Raw genomic sequence first — 18,635 nt, 5'->3', positions numbered from 1 at the left:
CTGTATTCCTTTCAGAGCTGCTCAGCCCCTGTCTGGCAGTAACAGTGGCTCCTGTTACCCCTCAGCTGATCAATCACACGGCTCATGTACCCAGCCTCCTTCTTCTTCTCCATGCCCAGCATGGCCTACGTGGTGCTCACCTGCATCAATCTCTTTATCGGCATCAACGGCAGCATGGCCACCTTTGTGCTCAAGCTCTTCTCTGATCAGGTGGGACCAGACAAGGCTGGCCCTCAGGCTGGGGTTGGACTGGGCATCGGCCTCGGCCCCTTACCCACCTCCTTATTCCTGCCCCTGAGTAGAAGTTACAGGAGGTGAGCCAGATCCTGAAATGGGTCTTCCTTATCTTTCCTCTCTCTGCCTGGGCTGGGGGCTCATCGACATGGTGAGGAACTAGGCCATGGCTGACGCTTTTGAGTGCTTGGGTGAGAACTTCCCTCCAGGTGGGGAAGTGCCAGACGAGAGTCAATTCTATAGGGTAGGTACAAACGGTAGCCCCAGGAAGAGACCTGGAGGTCTTAGGTGGCCCCCAAGGGCTGGAAGGCTAAGTTAGACTTGCGGTAAAGCAGCCATAAGGTCTAATTCCATTTGGTCACATCGTAAGAGGTCTAAGTCTCTAAATAAGGGAGGTGCTGATACTGCTGTTTTTCTTTTTCTTTTCTTTTTTTCTTATATATATATTTTTAATAGGTTTATTTTATTTATTTATTGGCTGCATTGGGTCTTTGTTGCTGCATGAGGGTTTTCTCTAATTGCAGTGAGTGGGGGCTACTCTTCGTTGCAGTACACAGGCTTCTTACCACGGTGGCTTCTCTTGTTGTGGAGCATGGGCTCTAGGTGCACGGGCTCAGCCGCTGTGACTCACGGGCTCCAGAGTGCAGGCTCAGTAGTTGTGGCACATGGGCCTCATTGCTCTGTGGCATGTGGGATCTTCCCGGACTAGGGCTTGAACCCGTGTCGTCTGCATTGGCAGGCAGATTCTTAACCACTGCAGCACCAGGGAAGCCCCGATGCCGCTGTTTTCCATGCCAATTAGACCCCAGTTGAGTGGCCTATTCAGCTTGGTCCTTTCCCTTAAGAACCCAAGGTGACCTGAATGGGGAGAGGCCCAGAAACCAAACCCCTAAAATAATGACCCAATCCCTCCTTCATGTCCTCACAGGAGATGAGCAGTTCCAGTCACCCCTGTGCTGGGAGGTGGTCAACAAGAACCTCTTGGCCATGTTGATACAGGGGCCCATCTTCCTCCTCTTTACACTCCTGGTGCAGCGCCGCAAATGCCTCCTGCCACAGTCAGTGGGGACCACAGAGGGTGGTAGGGGCTGGGATCTGGCTTTGGGCCCACTCATGTCTCTGTCCTCAGACCCAAGCTGAGGCTGCTGCCCGCCCTGGGAGAGGAGGAGGAGGATGTGGCCCATGAGAGCGGGGACAGGTGGTACAAGGAGCCACCCAGGGGGACGTGTTGGTGCTGAGGGACCTGACCAAGGTGGGTTGTGGAGTGCTGGGTTGGGTGGCTCCCATTGGCCCACCCACCTTTCTCATGGACCTGCATCCCTCCCAGGTGTACCCTGGGCAGAGGACACCGGCTGTCGACCGCCTGTGTCTGGGGATTCCCCCTGGTGAGGTAAGTCCAGGGTGGAGGTCCTGGTGCAGGGGTGAGAGGCTGCCCTACTGTGCACCCAGTGCTCTTTACTGTGTTTGTGCCTACCTCCTTCTACTGAACACCTACTGTGAGCCTGTGGCCCTTTATTGGGCACCTACTGTGTACTTTTATTGAGTACCTACTGCCTGCCAATATCTGAAGTCCTATTTTGAACCAACAAATCTCATTAAGCACCTACTGCATGCTTACATTTATTGATGCCCTACTGTGTGCAATAAGGTATAAATAAGATCCTAGTGAGGACAGATTTATTATTGCACATCTATTGGGCTCCCATACGTGTGCCTACTACCTTAATCAAGCACCTACTATGTGCCAGCACTTATTGAGTACCAGTTGTATACACTAAAGCATTACTGAGCTCCCCTTGTGTGTACTAAAAGTGTATTGAATGTCACCTTTGTGATGATCAACTTTTATCAAACCAACAGCATTTATTGAGCCCCTACTATATATGTATCAAGCCCTTGCTGACAACCAATATTTGGTAGCCACCTGCTTTGTACCAGTTCACATTCAAGCAATTGCTTTGTGCAAACTTTTCTGCTGTGGGCCGTTTACTGGCCACCTACTAGGGGCTGGCACATACCTGTGCACACGTGTGGTGTGTTAGTGTTGTAGCCACTCTTTAGCAAGTGCCTACTGTGTGCAGCCAACCTCTCCACGTTGGGCTGGCTGTGCACCCAGCATGAATTCTCACCAGGTGCCATTGCCATCAGGTACCCACTGCATGGCAGGAGACATTCTGAAATCTGCCTCGATATTTATGGAGCACTGGCTGTGTGTGACCTTTATAGGATCCCTACTGCGTGCCAGGATTGTTAAAATATATGCTGTGTGCCAACCAGAATTCCTGCTATGTGACAGCTTTATGCCTACCCCCACACCCCAGTATCTGCCTCAGGGGTCCCCTTGTCCACAGCCCTCCAGGTGGAAACTGAGTAACCCACCCCCAGAAGTCAGCTCTGCTCCTCCGACTTCATGCCGCCACAGACAGCAAGCTCGGGCCTGGGGTGCCTGGGCCTCCCTCAGTATGCGGACAGGCCCACAGGCACCTACAGCAGAGGCAACAAGCGGAAACTGGGGACAGCCGTGGCTCTGGTGGGGGATCCAGCTGTGGTCTTTCTGGTATGTGAGAGGGAGGGCAGGGGTGTGTGTGCGCAGAGTAGGGGCGGGGAGGGGCCACGCTTAAGCATCTCCCCGCTCCCAGGACGAGCCACCACTGGCAGGGACCCCGGCGCACGGCGTTTCCTCTGGAACAGTCTTCTGGCCGTGATGCTCACCTCACACAGGTGGGCCCCAAGCCGGACGCCTGGGTCTGTGGGTCCAGGTGCTCCAGCCTGGGGAGAGAGGTGGACCAGGCCCGAGCTAGAGGCTTTCAGAGCACAGGGTCACAGGGGATGGGGTGGTCCTCCCTTGGGGGAGGATGCCAGGCCTGAGTGGGAGAACACACGGAGGTGGTACCCGGCCCAGGGAACAGAGCAGCCTGGGCCTGACAGGGAGTGTTCAGAGCACAGGGTGGCCCAGAGCTGGAGGGTGAGGGTCCCCAGCAGGAGCAGCCCAGTGCCCGGCGCCCCCCGTCCAGGCCTGGCCAGAGCTCACGGCTCTGGGCTCCCACAGCGTGGGGGAGTGTCAGGCGCTCTGTCTGTGCCTGGCCATCATGGCGAACGGGCGGTTCCGCTGCCTGGGCAGCGCGCAGCACCTCCAGGGCCGGCGAGTGGGGTGAGGCTGCAAGGCCTGGGTGCGGGGAGACCCGGGTGGGGGGTGTAGGTGGGGCCGTAGGGGAGATCAAGCGGGGCCAAGTTGGCTCTCAGCGGGGGAAGAGACAAGGATCATGGACCGTCCAGGATGAGAGGGGTGATGAGGCCTGATGGCTGAGGGTGGGGGCCTGGGCGGAGACACAAGAAGGTCTGCAAGTGGGCGTGGCCCGGAGATTGGACTGGGGCGTGGCGTTGTGTGGGCGGGGCCTGGGAGAAGCAGGGTTAGAGGAGGGATGAGCATGTGGGAGGGGCGAGGACGAGCAGGGGTTGGGGTCAGGTGTGTTGGGCAGGGGGTGAAGAGGAGCCAGGTATAGAGGTGGGGCTAGGAGAGAGCTGGAGGGTGGTATGGGTGGGTCTTAGGGAAGAACGGGCTCCGCCCCACCCCACCCCACCCCACCCCACCCCACCCCACCCCACCCCACCCCACCCCAGGTTCGGGGCTGGCCACACGCTGACCCTGTGGGTGCCCATGTCTCAGTCCGAGTCGGCCGCAGCCGTCGTGGCAGCCACGTTCCCGGGGGCCGAGCTGCGGGAGGTGCACGGTGGCCGCCTGCGCTTCCAGCTGCCTCCGGGAGGGCGCCGCGCCGTGGCGCGCCTCTGTGGAGAGCTGGCGGTATGTGGCACAGAGCACGGTGTGGAGGACTTCTCTGCGAGCCAGACCACGCTGGAGGAGGTGACCGCAGCGCCAGGACGGGGCTGGTGGTAAAGGTGGGGCTAGGGGCCAGACCCTCAAGCTGACCTCCCCTCCTGTTTCCTTGGGCTGCCCACCACTAGGTATTCCTGTACTTCTCCAAAGATCAGGGGAAGGAGAAGGGCGAGCAGGAGGCAGAGGTGGGGCGGACCCTGTGGCAGGCCAGCAGCCCCCCAAACTCATCACCCGGTTCCTCGATGACCACAGCATGGCCGAGACGGTGCTCTGAGCCTCCCTCTCCTCCGTGGAGCTGGTGGGAGGCCCTGGGAGTGACCAAGGCAGGGCAGGGGGGCTGGAGCCGGGACCCAGACTCCCTGAGGGGTTGCTGCCCTGGAGGGAATAAAGAGAAGCTGTGGCGCGAAGCCCTACGCACGCGTGTCCATGCGTCAGGCTGCATGCTTGTCCAAAACTGGCTCTCCACGTGTGGATACCGGGCCTGGCACCCGAGTGTGTGCAGCAGTTGCTTTGTGGACACAGATGCAATCTCTAGGGTGCAGGTGAGAGCCCAGCTACAGCCGACTGGACTCCCAGCTCTGAAGGCCTCTGTGGTGGGCTGAGGCATGTCTCTCTGCAGGTTTGCCCTTCATAAGAGCCTGGACAGTGGTCCCGGGTCCCCGAAATGCCCACGTGGTTCTGGCGCCCGAGGGCGGTACCTGTGAGTGGCTGGTCGTGAAGCGGGCATGGGCTCAGGGCTCAGGAATGTCTGGGGCAGCTGGAGGAGCCCAGCAGGGGTGACCCAGACCTCAGGCCTCCCGACCAGGTCAGAAGCCCACCAGCCAGCCAGCCAGCCAGCCCACCAGCCGGCCCTCACCCCCTGCTCCTGGTCTCCAGAGCAATGAGCGGTGGGTAGAGGTTCCTTAAGGGGCTTCTGGGCGGGGTCTGTGGATGGACTCGGGCCTGGAGAGTCGGGTTTGCCGTGAGGGGCTGTGGCCTGCATGCCCCATGCCCAGAGATCACACCTGAGGTCAGTGGAGGCCAGTGTTGGGACTCTGGAAGGGGGCGGGGAGGAAGATCTGGGGAGGGGAGAAGGCCCAGATTGGGGGGCTCAAAGACAAGAGGTGGTCATGGGGGGAGGGGGCAGGAAGCTGTACACACCGCCAGCGCTCCAGATCGGGGGGCCCCACCGGGGAAGGGAGGAGGCGGCGTGGTGGCCTCAGAAGTGTTAGCATGCCTGCTGCTGGCCAACTGTCCCGTGGTCATGGTCGGTGCATGTCCCTGGAATGTAGAAATGGGGGGTGAGGGGTGGGAGCTGGGCTGAGGGGAGGAGACCCACTATGCCCAGCACTGCCCAGCCCCTGGGGTCTGCAGGGGAGTCGCCAGAGGACATAGGGCAGCCACACCCGTGAGAGGTGAGAAGACAGGAGGGCAGGTGTCTGTGTCCAGGGGTATCCATTGCCATCTGCGGAGCTGGGTGGCTTTTCAGCACGTGTCCAAGCCTGTGTCCCTGCGTGTCACCGTGCTGCCATGTCTGCACTCTTGCGTGCATCTGGGTGTGGCCAAGTGGGGGGGGGCCAACGTCTCTGCAGTCCCCGTGAGCCCGCCAGGGGCACCTCGACCAACGTGCGTGCGCACACAGAGCTCCTGAAAGCGGAAGCTGGGGGCGGAGCCTGGGACCCCACCTTCAAGCCCACCGAGCGGAGGTGCAGGCTGAGGAGGCCGGGGAGGGTCAGGGGTGGGTCTGAGTCACTGCCTCCGGAGGCCTTTTCCTGTGTGTGGGGGAAGCGCCCGCCAATGAGGGCTGGGCTTGTCACGTGGGCCTGACAGCTGCGGGGGGGTGGCCAGTGACAATGTGGTCCCGAGGCCACTGACACCAGGAGCTGCGGTGCCGAGACCCCCGGCCGCCCCCCCTCGGGCCCCTCGGGCCCCTCGGGCCCCTCGGCCCAGCCTCAGCATGTTCTCCAGGAAGAAGCGAGAGCTCATGAAAACCCCTTCTATCTCGAAAAAGAACCGGGCGGGAAGCCCCTGTCCGCAGCCCTTGGGGGTGAGTGAGCCTCTGCTGGGAACCGGAGCGGGCGGGGATCTTGGGGCGACACCCGGGCAGCAGGGGGACCGGGGGGCACCCTGCGCTCGGGCCTGGTGGGGCAGGGCCGGGCAGCGCCATGCTGGGCCGGCGGCGCGGGGGCTGGAGCCGGCTACAGCCCCAGGCTGGACTGCAGGGGCCACGCGGGACGGGCCGGGGTCCCCACGTTCAGCTCACGGTAGGAGCTCTTGGGATGGCCACTGCGTACCCCAGCCCGTCCAGGGCTGCCTGTGGGGTCCAGGGAGTGTGGGTGCTCTGGGTCCGGGACTCCGCAGGGTGAGGGCTCAGGGAACTTGGGGCCTCCGGGCACGGTCAGATGTGAGAGCCGCAGCCCAGCCGCTGGGGGAGGTTTAGAGCGAGCGGTGTGTAGCGAGATCCATGGGTGGGCCTCGTACCAAGCTGGCCTGTGGCGTCCGCGAGACTCGGGCCTAGTGGACCCACAGAGTAAAAGAATCGAGGAGGTGTCTTTACCAGTGAGTAGGTGTGTCTGCAGTGGCCTCCCCTGAGGGGAGCTTAGGAGACCCTGGCCCTCCCTACCCCGCCCCCCCCCCAGGAAGTGGGGTGCCCCTCCCCCACACCCCGGCTGTGGTTTGGGCAGAGGCCGTTGTTTGTGAAAGCTCTGGGGAAGAGGATGTTGGGTAACAGGTGCGGGAGGGGCACACCACCAAATCTCAGCCCTCTGACCTGTGGCCTTTGACCCCCTGTGGGGTCAGGCTGAAGACACTCCAGAGCCCCCCTTCACTGCTGGGAAAACAGAGGCAGGGCCCCAGCGGGAGCACCTGTTCTAGCGGCTCCCGCCACCCTCCCAGGAGCTGCCCAGGAGAGATGGGGCTGATGCAGTGTCCCTGGCGCCCAGCCTGGAACCACTAAGTATGGCCTTGAATGCCAAGGCCACGGGCACACTCAAGAGGCCCACCAGCCTAAGCCGCCACGCCAGCGCTGCCGGCTTCCCACTGTCTGGAGGCAGCACCTGGACGCTGGGCCGTGGCCACCGCAGCCCACTGTCAACAGCCAGCCCAGGCGAGGGACCCATCCAGGGACCCTGCCCCGACACTGTGGAGGACATCTCCCACCTGCTGGCTGACGTGGCCCGCTTTGCCGAGGGCCTTGAGAAGCTGAAGGAGTGTGTTCTGCATGAAGGTGAGAAGTGGCAGGGCCACCGCAGCCTGGGTGGAAGGCAGAGCTGGACACAGCTACCCCAAACCCTGTGGGGTCGAGGCAGGGTGGAGGGAGGGATCTGGGGAGGCTCCTAAGAGGATTGTAGGGAGGACTTCATGGAAAAAGCTATTGCAGCTAGGGTTCTGAGGGATGTATAGGAGTTTGGCGGTAGCCGGGAAGAGGGTATGTCATGTGCACAGGCTCAGAAACATGGGGTGGAGGTGCATTTGGGGGAACAAGGTTGGGGTGTACGAAGTGTGTGAGGGTGGAGGCATTGAGAAGGGCAAGCAGAGGGACCCTGGACGTTATCCTGAGGGTGGTGGGGAGCCGTAGAAGGTGTTAGAGCAGAGGTGGAACAAGGTCAGATCTGCCTGTTGGAGTGAAATGGACTGGAGGCAGGCTGAGGTCTGGACAGAGAGAGATTCAGGACGGACCAGGGGCAGGACCGGCATGTAAGCTGCAGGAGTGAGTGGCCTGTGGGATGGCAGTTCCGTTTTCTCCACGCGTCTGCTGACAGCCCAGCTTCCGGTTGAGTTATTTTCATCTGCTTCCTGTTTGTCCCTGGCCGCCAAGGAGGGCACTATGATCTCTCCTGCCAGAAACCGCAGTGCCAGGGTCATGCTAAACACTCTGGGCTGCTTCCCACAGGTGCCCATTTTATAGATGAGGAAACTGAGGCCCGGGGAGGGGCCCTGACTCCTGGCTCAACCAGCCAAGGAGGGGCCAGAGCCCGGATTCGACCTCAGACTGGAGACAGACCTCAGCTTTGTAGGCGCTAATGGGGGGGCTCTGCTGGCCTGGCCTCTGCCGGGTCGGGGGGTGTCAGCCCCCAAGGTTATCTGGTCCTGGGGTGGGGCTGGAGTTGTTTCCTGGGGAAACTCTCTCTAATCTCTGGCAGTTCCTTTCCAATCCTGGTGCTTCCTTGGAGGCCAGGCCTGGGCAGGGTTGAGCCAGTGGGCGTCCTGCAGGAGGATGGGTCAGGGCAGGGGCGCCCTTCTTTGAACCTTGGGGCAGCCCTGGGCCAGGGGAAGGGCCTGGAGCAGAGAGCATGTGGGTTTGTATCCTGCTGCTGCCCCTGCCGGGCTGTGAGACTGCATCAGCTGTCCCTTCTCTAAGCCTCGGGCATTTCATCTGTGAAACGGGGCAACGATATGCCCTGGGGAGTTGCTGACTGTAACCAGATGTCCTCAGCTCACAGTAATTGTTGTGCGGACAGTGAGAGGGCTTGGGGACCCCGTGCTGTCCACCTAGGAAGCAGTGGGCCGTGGGATCCACGTGGGCGGGGTCTCCCCGCACCTCCCCATGCCCTGTACCTGGGCCTATTTCCCTGCCTGCCCGCCTGCCCGCCCTTGGCCGGCCCCGTTCCGAATCGAATTGCATCTCCCTGGGTCCCAGACTCCTGCTACCTGAGGCTGGGGAGCTAGCAGGACGCTGGGGCGGAGCTTTCCGCGGAGGGGGGCGGGTCTTCGGACCGGCCAGAGCCGGTTTGCTTGCGGAGGACCTGGCACCAAAGACCCCGGACCAGGCAGCTGCCTAGGCCGGCCGGCACCTTCACGCTCCCTGCACCCTGACGGCTGCGCCATGTGTATCTGCGGGACGGTGCACCTGGCGCTGGAGCAGGCGCCGGTGCGCTGCCAGGCGGGGCTCCGAGGTGAGGGGACCGTGCGGGGTGCAGGGTGCGGGGTGCAGGGCCTGGCCAGGAGCACGTGGCACTCGGGGCATTTGCTGCCCGGCGCTTGCCTTGGCCAGTGCTGAGCTGGGCATGTCCAGGCTTCTGCAGAGTCCCACCTGCCCAGGTGGGTGTGCTGTGGGGACCCAGGTGGCCGAGGCCCAGGCGACACGAGGGGCCTGGTGTGTGGGAGGAATGTCCTGGGAAGGGGCGTGGCCCGGCCTTTCCTCAGCCGGCCTTTCATGGATTCCGCAAGCTCCTTCCCGCCTCCCTGAGTTGGCCTCAGATTCAGGCAGCAAATCCTGCCTGGTGCAGAGGCGCTGGGCTGCACTCGGAGAAATTTGGGGCCAGGGACTCCGCGGGGGTCTGCCTGTTGGTGGCATTCAGTGGGGGTCCTCAGTGCCGAAAAGGGATCAGACACCTCTTTTCAGATTCCATTTAAAATTTTTTAATTTAATTTATTTTTTTGAGCATCAGGTACCGGGCACAGAGTCAGGGGCACACAGGTGCGGGAGATATCCTCCCAGCTGGTGGCCAGGTCCTTCCTGGGTCTCAGGGTCGGCTCATTCCTTCCCCATCCATACATTCCTTGGGCTTTGTTTCCACTAGATGGTGCATGTTCTGCCCACACACAGCGCTTTTTTCCAATTAAGAACATCTGAGGGCATTGAAAGCCACGTTTGAAGATGCAGATCTGACCTTGACTCTCCTCTGCTCTAACACCTTCTATGGCTCCCTATTGCCCTTATGGTAAAGCCAGGCAGGGTCCTTCTGCCTGGCATTCTCATGCCTTCAGAGCTAGTGGAGACGGAAAAGCTGCGTGATCCTTGAGAAATGACTTCGCCCCTGTATGCCTCAGTTTCCTCATCTGCAAAATGGGGGTGATGACAGCGCCTGCCTCATGGGGTGGCTGGTCGGGAGAGAGTGAGGTAACAGGGTGCTTAAGCCCCAGTGCCCAGGCAGGCAGGGCTGGGAGAGAACTGGACAGAGCCCTGAGAGTTTGGGGCAGGGAAGGGGCCAGGTGGGTTGCCTGGAGGAAGAGGTGCCAGGACTGCAACTTGAAGGTCAGGGGGAGTTTGTTTTCTGGAGGGACAAGGAGAGGGTGTTCTGAGCAGGACTGTCTAGACTGACATCTGGCCTTTGATGACCTGGCCAGTAGTCGAGAGAGGGACAGTTCCTCACACCCACCCCACCCACAACGAGGTCACACAGTGAGCCTCAGGCAGTTACTTTCTCCCACCTTGGCCTCAATTTCCCCACCCGGGGACAGGAGCTCTGAGGAGGCTTAAGGTTAGGTGGTTAGGTGGGCAGGCTTTCCTTCCCTCCCTGCTCATACCCACTCTGCCCGGCAGACCTTCTAGAGGCCCGCCGGCCGCTTGCCCATGAGTGCCTCGGTGAGGCCCTCCGCGTGATGCACCAGGTCATCTCCAAGTACCCGCTGCTGAACACCGTGGAGTCGCTCACAGCTGCCGGCACCCTCATTGCCAAGGTCAAAGGTCAGCCAGGACGGGGCAGCAAGGGCTTTCTGTCTGGGAGGGCTTCCTGAAGGAGGGGATGTTGGAAGTGGGTTTTTTTTTTTTTTTTTTGCTGTACGCGGGCCTCTCACTGCCGTGGCCTCTCCTGTCGCGGAGCACAGGCTCTGGACGCGCAGGCCCAGCGGCCATGGCTCTCGGGCCCAGCCGCTCTGCGGCACGCGGGATCTTCCCACACCGGGGCACGAACCCGTGTCCCCTGCATCAGCAGGCGGACCCTCAACCGCTGCGCCACCAGGGAAGCACTGAAGTGGGTTTTGAAGGATGCATAGGAGTTTGATGGGCACAACTCCAGTGCTCCCCCTTCAGTGAGTTGCACGGGTGGTCACCTCCCAGACTGGGCCAAGCCCTCTTGTCCTTGTCTGCCCCCAGCCTTCCATTATGAGTGCAACAATGATTCAGACAAGCAGGAGTTTGAGAAGGCCTTGGAGACCATCGCAGTCTCCTTCAGCAGCACGTGAGTGTGGGGGTGGGGAAGGGCGGCGGAGGGTGGGGACCCATGTGTCTCCTGACACTTGCCCCCTGCCCTGCAGTGTGTCCGAGTTCCTCATGGGTGAAGTGGACAGCAGCATCCTCCTCTCAGTGCCCCCTGGGGACCCGGGCCAGGTGAGCAGGGATGGCCTGGGTGCTGCACGGGGTCAGACTGGCAGGGCGGGTGAGTCCCCCCCTGCCCGCTCTGTGGACTGCGGCCTCCCGCTCTGTCCAGTGGGGGGCGGTGACTGTCTCCTGCAGGGTGGGCATCAGACAGCACCCAGCCCGGACTGGACTCACCTGTCTCCCTCTGGTACAGTCCATGGAGAACCTGTACGGACAGGGGAGTGAGGGCGCCCCCCCCAGCAGTGAGGACTGTGATGAGGGTGAGTCTCTGAGCCCAGGGGCAAGAGGTCTGAGGACGGAAGGAAGGGTGGGCTGGGGAGGAGCCCGGGCTGAGGGGTGTCTGTCCCGCAGGCTGCCTCTCCCCGGAGGCGGTGGACATGCTGCTGCAGCGCTGTGAGGGTGGTGTGGACGCCGCGCTGCAGTACGCCAAGAACATGGCCAAGTACATGAAGGACCTCATCGGCTACCTGGAGAAGCGGAGCGCGCTGGGTGCGAGCTGGGGCCCGCAGGGCGGGGTCTAGGCCCCTCCCCTCCCCCCTGCGCCACACCCCTCCCCTCCCCTCTCCCCTGCGCTCACACCCCACCCCTCCCCGCCTGCAGAGATGGACTTTGCCAAAGGCCTGCAGAAGATCGTCCAGAACTGCAGACAGAGCGTCATGCAGGAGGTGGGAAACTCGAGGGAACGGGGCGGGGGTCCCTCAGGCCAGGGTGTGTCTCGCCCCTCAAAGATGGGCCAAAGGAAAGGGGTTTCCCATCTCTGCAAGGGCCGCTGAGGGCGCTGGGGAGGTGGCAGGGCTTCCACGAGGGCGCCTGGCCCACCCCCGTGACTGCTGGCCCCGCCCCCACAGCCGCACATGCCCCTGCTGTCCATCTACTCGCTGGCCCTGGAGCAGGACCTGGAGTTCGGCCACGGCCTGGTACAGGCGATGGGTACTCTGCAGACCCAGACCTTTGTGCAGGTGGGCTTCGCCCTGGAGGGTGGGCGGGGTGAAGGGTGCCCGGGCCCCCATCACACCCGTCTCCCCCCCCCAGCCCCTGAACCTGCGGCGGCTTGAGCACGAGAAGCGCAGGAAGGAGATCAAGGAGTCTTGGCACCGCGCCCAGAGGAAGCTGGTACCGAGGGGCGGCGGGGCTGGGAGGAGGCAGGGCGGGCGGCCTAGCGCACGCACAGTCCCCTGGTACACACCCGGGTGGTCCTTTCCCGAGTTTTGCGGACACCCGGCAGGGTGCCCTGTGCCCGCGTGGGGCTCGCTGTGGCGTCACAGGTTAGAGTGGGTCCTGCCTCCCAACTGCTCCAGCCCCATTACCCGCAGCTGCAGCAGGAGAGGCCCTGACCCGGGGCCCCCATCACTGTCTCGGGTCAGATGTCTGGAAGGACTGGGTCACCCGTGGCCGCCAGGAGCAGGTCTGGGTTATTGGGAATCTGAGGTTTTCTCAGGTCTGGTGGATGCTCCAGGTTCCTCTATGTTGCTCTTTTCCCACCTCTCTTTTGGGCTGTTCCAAAGGCACTAGCAATCTTTTGCACTGCTCTTTAGGCCTGCTAACAGGGTCTGCGGTGCAAAGAGCCCCCACGGCCCCTGCTCCAGCTAGCGGTGTCCTGTGACACATCTGGCAAATGAGCCTCTCCCCCCTTTTCTACATCTGATGACAGCTTGCTGAGTACCCTGTTCTGCTTCTGGCCTTTTACACTCACCTCCATATCTAGGGACTGGCCCCATCTCACTCCATGTGAAACTTCTCCTTCCTTTTTCTCAGCTACAAGTGCTCAGCTGCAGAGCCACAGGGCTTAGTTCACTAAATCCCTATTGGTGGACAGTTTAGTTGTTGTTGAGCTGTTGCTGTTTCAAATACCACTGCTGTGACGAGCTCGTGCCCCTGTTGCTCAGACATGTGACCTAGCATTTATCTTAGATCAGTGCCCGAAATGTAATGGCTGGGTCACAGATGTCATGAGCATAGAAGCTGACCTCCCAAGCCACAGCCATGCTTTTCCTCTTCTGTGAGCTCTCAGTTCATATCCTTTGCTCACCTTGGATTGGACAGTAGCCTGTTTCTTATTGACTTGCCAGAGCTCTTTACATATTACAGAACCCAGCCCTTAATGACATGTGTTACAAACTCCCCCACCCCCAGTTTATTGTTTTGACTTTTGATTTAACCTGTTGCCTGTTTTCCCAGTTGAAACCCATGATTGTTAGTAGCAGTCTCTTCTTTTATGGTTTCTGGGTTCTGTGTCATGCATGGAAAGGCCTTCCCCATGCTATGTTTAAGAAATTCTCTCATGGTTTCTCCTAGTACTCATGTGAGCTCTTTCCTTTATGTTTAAGCTTCTGATCGTGTAGACTGTGAGATGTGGCCCCCAGAAGGCCCACTGGGTTTTGACTAAGTGCTCTTCCTGCGGGTGCCTGACTTCCTGTCTGAGAGGCCTCACTGTTCTCATCTCTGAGACAGGAAATGAAAGAGATAGAAGCACAAGTCGCTCTGGCGGGTGTGGGTATAGGTGTCAAGAGGATGATGTAGTTGGTGTCTCCTTCGGAGCTTAGCTGTGCCTCAGCTTCCCTGGCTGTGAAATGGGCATGGCCAGATGCTGGCTCCTGCCAGAGTCGCCCTGTAGGTGTCACCTCCTATTCTTCCACCACTGGTTCTTGGGCGGGGGCCCTCTGTTTTCTTGACTGGCCATGGGATTTTGGCCCAAGGGATGTGGGTGGCAGAGGTCCCTGACACGGTCTCTGGCTGATGGTGCTGGTCTGGTCCCTCCCATGTCCACAGCAAGAGGCAGAGTCCAATCTGCGCAAGGCCAAGCAGGGCTACGTTCAGCGCTGCGAAGACCACGACAAGGCCCGCTTCCTAGTGGCCAAGGCGGAGGAAGAGCAGGTGGGCGCTGGCCCGGGTGCAGGGGGTGCGGCCTCCAAGACCCTGGACAAGAGGCGGCGCCTGGAGGAGGAGGCCAAAAACAAGGTGAGGGCGGGTCAGGGGGCAGGAGGTGCAGGACAAGACCCATGGCGTCGGGGCCTGCCGCCCTGTGCAGGATTGCCCGCCGCCGGGCCTCTGTCTGGGCTGTGCCTCCTGCCAGGAATGCCTCCCTGTCCTTGTGTGCCTGGCTGATTTCCGTGTGGGGCCTGAAGATGCCCTGAGGGCTGAACCCCAGGCTGAGGCCTCTCTTGGCGCCCCGCCCCCACCCCAGGCGGAGGAAGCCATGGCCACGTACCGCACGTGCGTGGCCGATGCTAAGACGCAGAAGCAGGAGCTTGAGGACACCAAGGTGACGGCGCTCCGGCAGATCCAGGAGGTCATCCGGCAGAGCGATCAGACCATCAAGTCGGTGAGCGCTGAGCTCCCACCCCCCAGTCCCCAGCCCCTGGCGGGGTGGGCGGGGCGGGTGCCCATCCAGCCCCAGGACCTCCGGCACTTAGGGCCCCTCCCACCTGCCTGCCCGCAGGCCACCATCTCCTATTACCAGATGATGCACATGCAGACGGCCCCGCTGCCTGTGCACTTCCACATGCTGTGCGAGAGCAGCAAGCTGTACGACCCGGGCCAGCAGTACGCCTCCCACGTGCGCCAGCTGCAGCGCGGCGAGGAGCCGGACGTGCACTACGACTTCGAGCCCCACGTCTCCGCCAACACCTGGTACCCCTCCGTCTGCGCATGCCCGGGGGAGCTGGACTTCTCTCCTGAGGTGGGGGTGGGGGCAGTGAGCCTCTGTGACCCCCATCGTGGCCCCTTCTTTTGGCTGTTGGTCCCACCAGGTCCCCGGTCTTGCGAGCCCGAAAGGGCAGCTTCAACGTCAGCGATGCCGCGGTGGTGGAGGCCGCGGGCTGCCCCCCAGAGGAAGGTGGGCCCGGCGACGGGGAGCTTGCCAAGGAGCACAGGGGTGAGTGTCTGGCAGGGGCGGGCGCGGGCCCGGGCCCCCTGCAGCCCCCTTCAGCCCTTCACCGGAGACACCTTCGCAGGTGGGCGCGGACACCAGGTGCACAAGTCGTGGCCGATCGCCATCTCAGACTCTGACGCCAGTCTGGACCCCAGCCCTGGCTCAGGTGAAGGGGCCTGGCCGGCGGCGGGGGGCTCACAGAGCTGCCGCCCCCTGCCCCAGGCTTCATAGGGCTCATCGTGCAGCCGTGGGGCCTCGGGGGAGTCTCTGACAGCCCCTTTCCTGCTCAGGGGACTTCAAGAAGTTCGAGCGCATATCTTCCAGTGGCACCATGTCGTCCAGCGAGGAGCTGGCCGACCAGGAGGGCAGCACAGGAGCATCGGCCTTTGACCAGGGTGAGGGGAGCCCTGGGCGGGGCAGCGGGGAGGGGGGGCGGTTTGGACTCCGTGCGCCTGGCCCTGACCTGCCTCGGTGACACTGACCACCTGCCCCCCGCCCCCACCAGGTGACCTCAACGGCATCGCCCCGGAGCTGCCCGTGGCCATGCCCAGCGGGCCCTTCCGCCACGTGGGGCTGTCCAAGGCGGCACGTACCCACCGGCTCCGGAAGCTCCGCACGCCGGCCAAGTGCCGGGAGTGCAACAGCTACGTGTACTTCCAGGGTGCCGAGTGTGAGGAGGTGAGTGGTGGTCCCGGGGCAGCCAGGCCCCTGCATGTGCGCCTCAAGACCGTGCCGTGCAGAGCGCTGGAGAGGAGTGACGCCGGGAGCACGTGCAGTCTCCTGGGGTAGAGCACCCCAGGCGGAGGGCTCAGCCAGTGCTGAGGGAACCAGAGGGCCGGGGGAGCAGCCCAGGCTGCACTGGTGGCGGGGGCACGTCTCCCAACCAGGAGGGGTGAAAGCTGCCCTGTAGGGGGGTGATGAGAGCAGCGGGGGACGCGGTGGGAGGGGTGCCGGGGGTGTCTGCGCGGGGCTGGGGCGCCAGGAAGGTCTGTTTATTCCTCACCCGCCCCCAGTGCTGCCTGGCCTGCCACAAGAAGTGCCTGGAGACCCTGGCCATCCAGTGTGGCCACAAGAAGCTGCAGGGCCGCCTGCAGCTCTTTGGCCAGGACTTCAGCCAGGCTGCCCGCAGCACCCCGGACGGCGTGCCCTTCATCGTCAAGAAGTGTGTCTTCGAGATCGAGCAGCGGGCGCTGCGCACCAAGGTGACCGCCTCGGGCACAGCCGCGGGGGCTCCGGTCGAGGGGCCATGCGGGGAGGGGAGGGGCGTGGGCCCAGGCTGACTGTGGGCTCCCGCAGGGCATCTACCGGGTCAATGGGGTGAAAACGCGTGTGGAGAAGCTGTGCCAGGCCTTCGAGAACGGCAAGGAGCTGGTGGAGCTGTCGCAGGCCTCGCCCCACGACATCAGCAACGTCCTCAAGCTCTACCTGCGCCAGGCGAGACAGATGGGGACAGAGCAGAGCAGATCCTGGGCTGGACCTGAGCCTGGTGGGGGGCGTGGCCAGCTCTGAGCAGGGTTGTGGTTGCTAGGCCGGGGGCGTGGCCAGTACAGGGTGGGCAGGACCGGTGGCTGTCAGGGGTGGGGCTGCTGCTAGGGGCGGGGCCGGTGCAGGATGGATGGCACGGCGCCAGGCCCACTGACCTATCCCGTCGCCCTGCAGCTGCCCGAGCCGCTCATCTCCTTCCGCCTCTACCATGAGCTTGTGGGGCTGGCCAAGGACAGTCTGAAGGCAGAGGCCGAGGCCAAGGCGGCAACCCGAGGCCGGCTGGACGTCACCGAGAGGGAGGCTGCGGCCGTGGCCATGGCGGGCCGGCTGCGGGAGCTCCTGCGGGACCTGCCGCCGGAGAACCGGGCCACGCTGCAGTACCTGATGCGGCACCTGCGCAGGTGAGGGCTGGCCAGGCCGGGGTCGAGAGCGGTGGGGTCCCGGGAGCTGCTCACACCCGCCCCTGCACCCCCTGACCCCCAGGATCGTGGAGGTGGAGCAGGACAACAAGATGACACCGGGGAACCTGGGCATCGTGTTCGGGCCCACGCTGCTGCGGCCCCGGCCCACCGAGGCCACCGTGTCCCTCTCCTCCCTGGTGGACTACCCCCACCAGGCCTGCATCTTGGAGACCCTCATCACCCACTACAGCCTGGTCTTCGAGGAGGAGCCCGAGGTGGCGTCCGGGTGCCAGGTGAGGGGTGCCCAGCCTGGGTTGGGGGTGCCGGGCTCTGTGAGCATCACGGGGGCCGGCAGTCTCGCTCACCCTCTGCCCACTCTGGGCGAGCTCAGCCCGCTCGAGGCTGAGGACCCGGGGGCCTCAGGCGCTCAGCCGCAGCGGGTGCTAACAGTTTCTAGGGTTTCACAAGACAGAAAATGGAGCGTGGGATGGCCGGGGCCACGGCGCCCCCTGACCTCCGTTCTGCCTCTGCAGGATGAGACGTCCAACCAGGGGGCCGAGGTGGTGGTCCGGGAGCCGTACCCGGAGGCCAGCGGGGGCGCGGCCTTCCCCCTGCCGGAGGAGGCCGAGGATGAGGATGGGGGCCTCGGTGAGCAGTGGGCCCAGGCGGCGGATGGCACAGCGGGTCCACCTCAAGGGCTGCATCCCGGTTTGTCTGCCGTGGAGACCATGAGTGTCCCCTGCTTTTTCACTGTCTTTAACGTGTTACGAACGCTCGCAAAGAGACACCCTCTCGAGGTGTTTTTGCCAATGCCGAGAAATGGGCACCCCAAAGTGGAAACGACCCCGGTATCTGAGACCCTGCACCTCCGCCTCCGCCTCACCCGGGAGGGTTCTAAGCAGGGAGCCGGGCCTGCTGGGGGGAGGCGGACGCCCAGTCCTCCGCCCAGTGCCCCCCACCCTGCTCACAGGCTGTCCATCTGTCCCTCTCTGTCTGTCCCTGTCTCTCTCCCTTGGACTTTCCAGAACCCCACGTTGCCTCCAATGACTCCGACTCAGAACTGGAAGAGGCCTCGGACCTGCCGTCCCCGGCGGGTGCGGTGGCCCTGCACTGCCTCGGCTTCCTGGAGAAGCTGGGCCGTGAGGCGGGCGCGGAGAGCGGCCGGGACAGCCACAGCGGCAGCGAGGAGCAGCTGGGCACTGCCACCGGGGAAGGGGAGGAAGGGCCTGGGCCTGGGGTCTGGGAGGACCTCGGGGAGGAGCCGGCCCGGCGGCTCGCCGAGCACAATGCCAACCAGTGCAACAACGTGGCTGCGGCCCGCCTGCCGGCCGTGAGGCTCCGCGGCGGGTGGCTGGCGGGGGGCGCGGGCTGGGAGAGGCGGCCAGAGTTCGTGTAGCTGGGGCAGCGGGCGGGTCCGCTCCAGGCTCCCGTCCCTGCAGACACATCAGCGAGAGGCCTCTCCTTCCGCCCACGGCGGCAAGGGCATCACTGGCCAACTTTTCCAGAAGCTTCTGCCCGCGCTGCTCCACACGGCCACCAGGCCCCACTCTGCTGAGCTGGGGGATTCTGCTCTTGGAGTCGGCCGGGCGGTGGAGGGGCCGTGGGGGACACGTGGCAGCTGGGAGGAGGGCTGGACGTCTTTGTGGATGGCGGGTGGGCAGACTCAGGATGCCCGGCTTTTACGGAAACCTGGGTTTGGATACCTGGGGCTGAGGATGCGGTGAAGTTCCACGACCGAGTTCTTTGACAAGCACATTCCTTCTGCATAAAATAAAGTCTTTAACCTGA

The 18,635-nt window shown here is 62.8% G+C and overlaps 1 protein-coding gene across 5 annotated transcripts; it reads left to right on the top strand.

Annotated features, from left to right (window-relative positions):
* The first annotated feature begins 5,671 nt into the window (after positions 1-5,671).
* Positions 5,672-18,635, top strand: ARHGAP45 (Rho GTPase activating protein 45). 5 transcript variants are annotated; one of them, XM_067033248.1, is made up of 23 exons: positions 5,672-6,095; positions 6,944-7,274; positions 10,314-10,457; positions 10,866-10,950; positions 11,027-11,099; positions 11,284-11,350; positions 11,442-11,579; positions 11,691-11,755; positions 11,939-12,049; positions 12,123-12,203; positions 13,860-14,048; positions 14,275-14,412; positions 14,530-14,720; positions 14,840-14,964; positions 15,044-15,127; positions 15,252-15,356; positions 15,467-15,639; positions 15,975-16,163; positions 16,258-16,395; positions 16,621-16,847; positions 16,930-17,140; positions 17,381-17,495; positions 17,873-18,635. In XM_067033248.1, exons 1-23 carry the CDS (start codon positions 6,006-6,008, stop codon positions 18,241-18,243), a joined length of 3,441 nt encoding a protein of 1,146 aa, XP_066889349.1. In that variant the 5' UTR covers positions 5,672-6,005; the 3' UTR covers positions 18,244-18,635. The 5 variants fall into 5 exon arrangements, with proteins under 5 accessions (XP_066889349.1, XP_066889347.1, XP_066889352.1 ...); XM_067033251.1 differs by lacking the exon at positions 5,672-6,095 and adding an exon at positions 6,142-6,312; XM_067033246.1 differs by having other exon boundaries at positions 5,898-6,095; positions 17,381-18,635.

This window comes from Kogia breviceps, chromosome 4 (assembly GCF_026419965.1).
Source record: "Kogia breviceps isolate mKogBre1 chromosome 4, mKogBre1 haplotype 1, whole genome shotgun sequence".
Lineage (NCBI taxonomy): Eukaryota > Metazoa > Chordata > Mammalia > Artiodactyla > Physeteridae > Kogia > Kogia breviceps.
Note: the sequence above shows the minus strand (reverse complement) of the source record. Positions and strands in the feature narration are given on the sequence as shown.

Excerpts from the sequence above, each read along its gene's own strand:
- ARHGAP45 (XM_067033246.1), top strand. The coding sequence starts at position 6,006 with ATGTTCTCCAGGAAGAAGCGAGAGCTCATGAAAACCCCTTCTATCTCG. Across the intron at positions 14,721-14,839 it reads CACGTCTCCGCCAACACCTG|GTCCCCGGTCTTGCGAGCCC; the intron begins GTACCCCTCCGT and ends TGGTCCCACCAG. Across the intron at positions 16,848-16,929 it reads CTGATGCGGCACCTGCGCAG|GATCGTGGAGGTGGAGCAGG; the intron begins GTGAGGGCTGGC and ends CCTGACCCCCAG.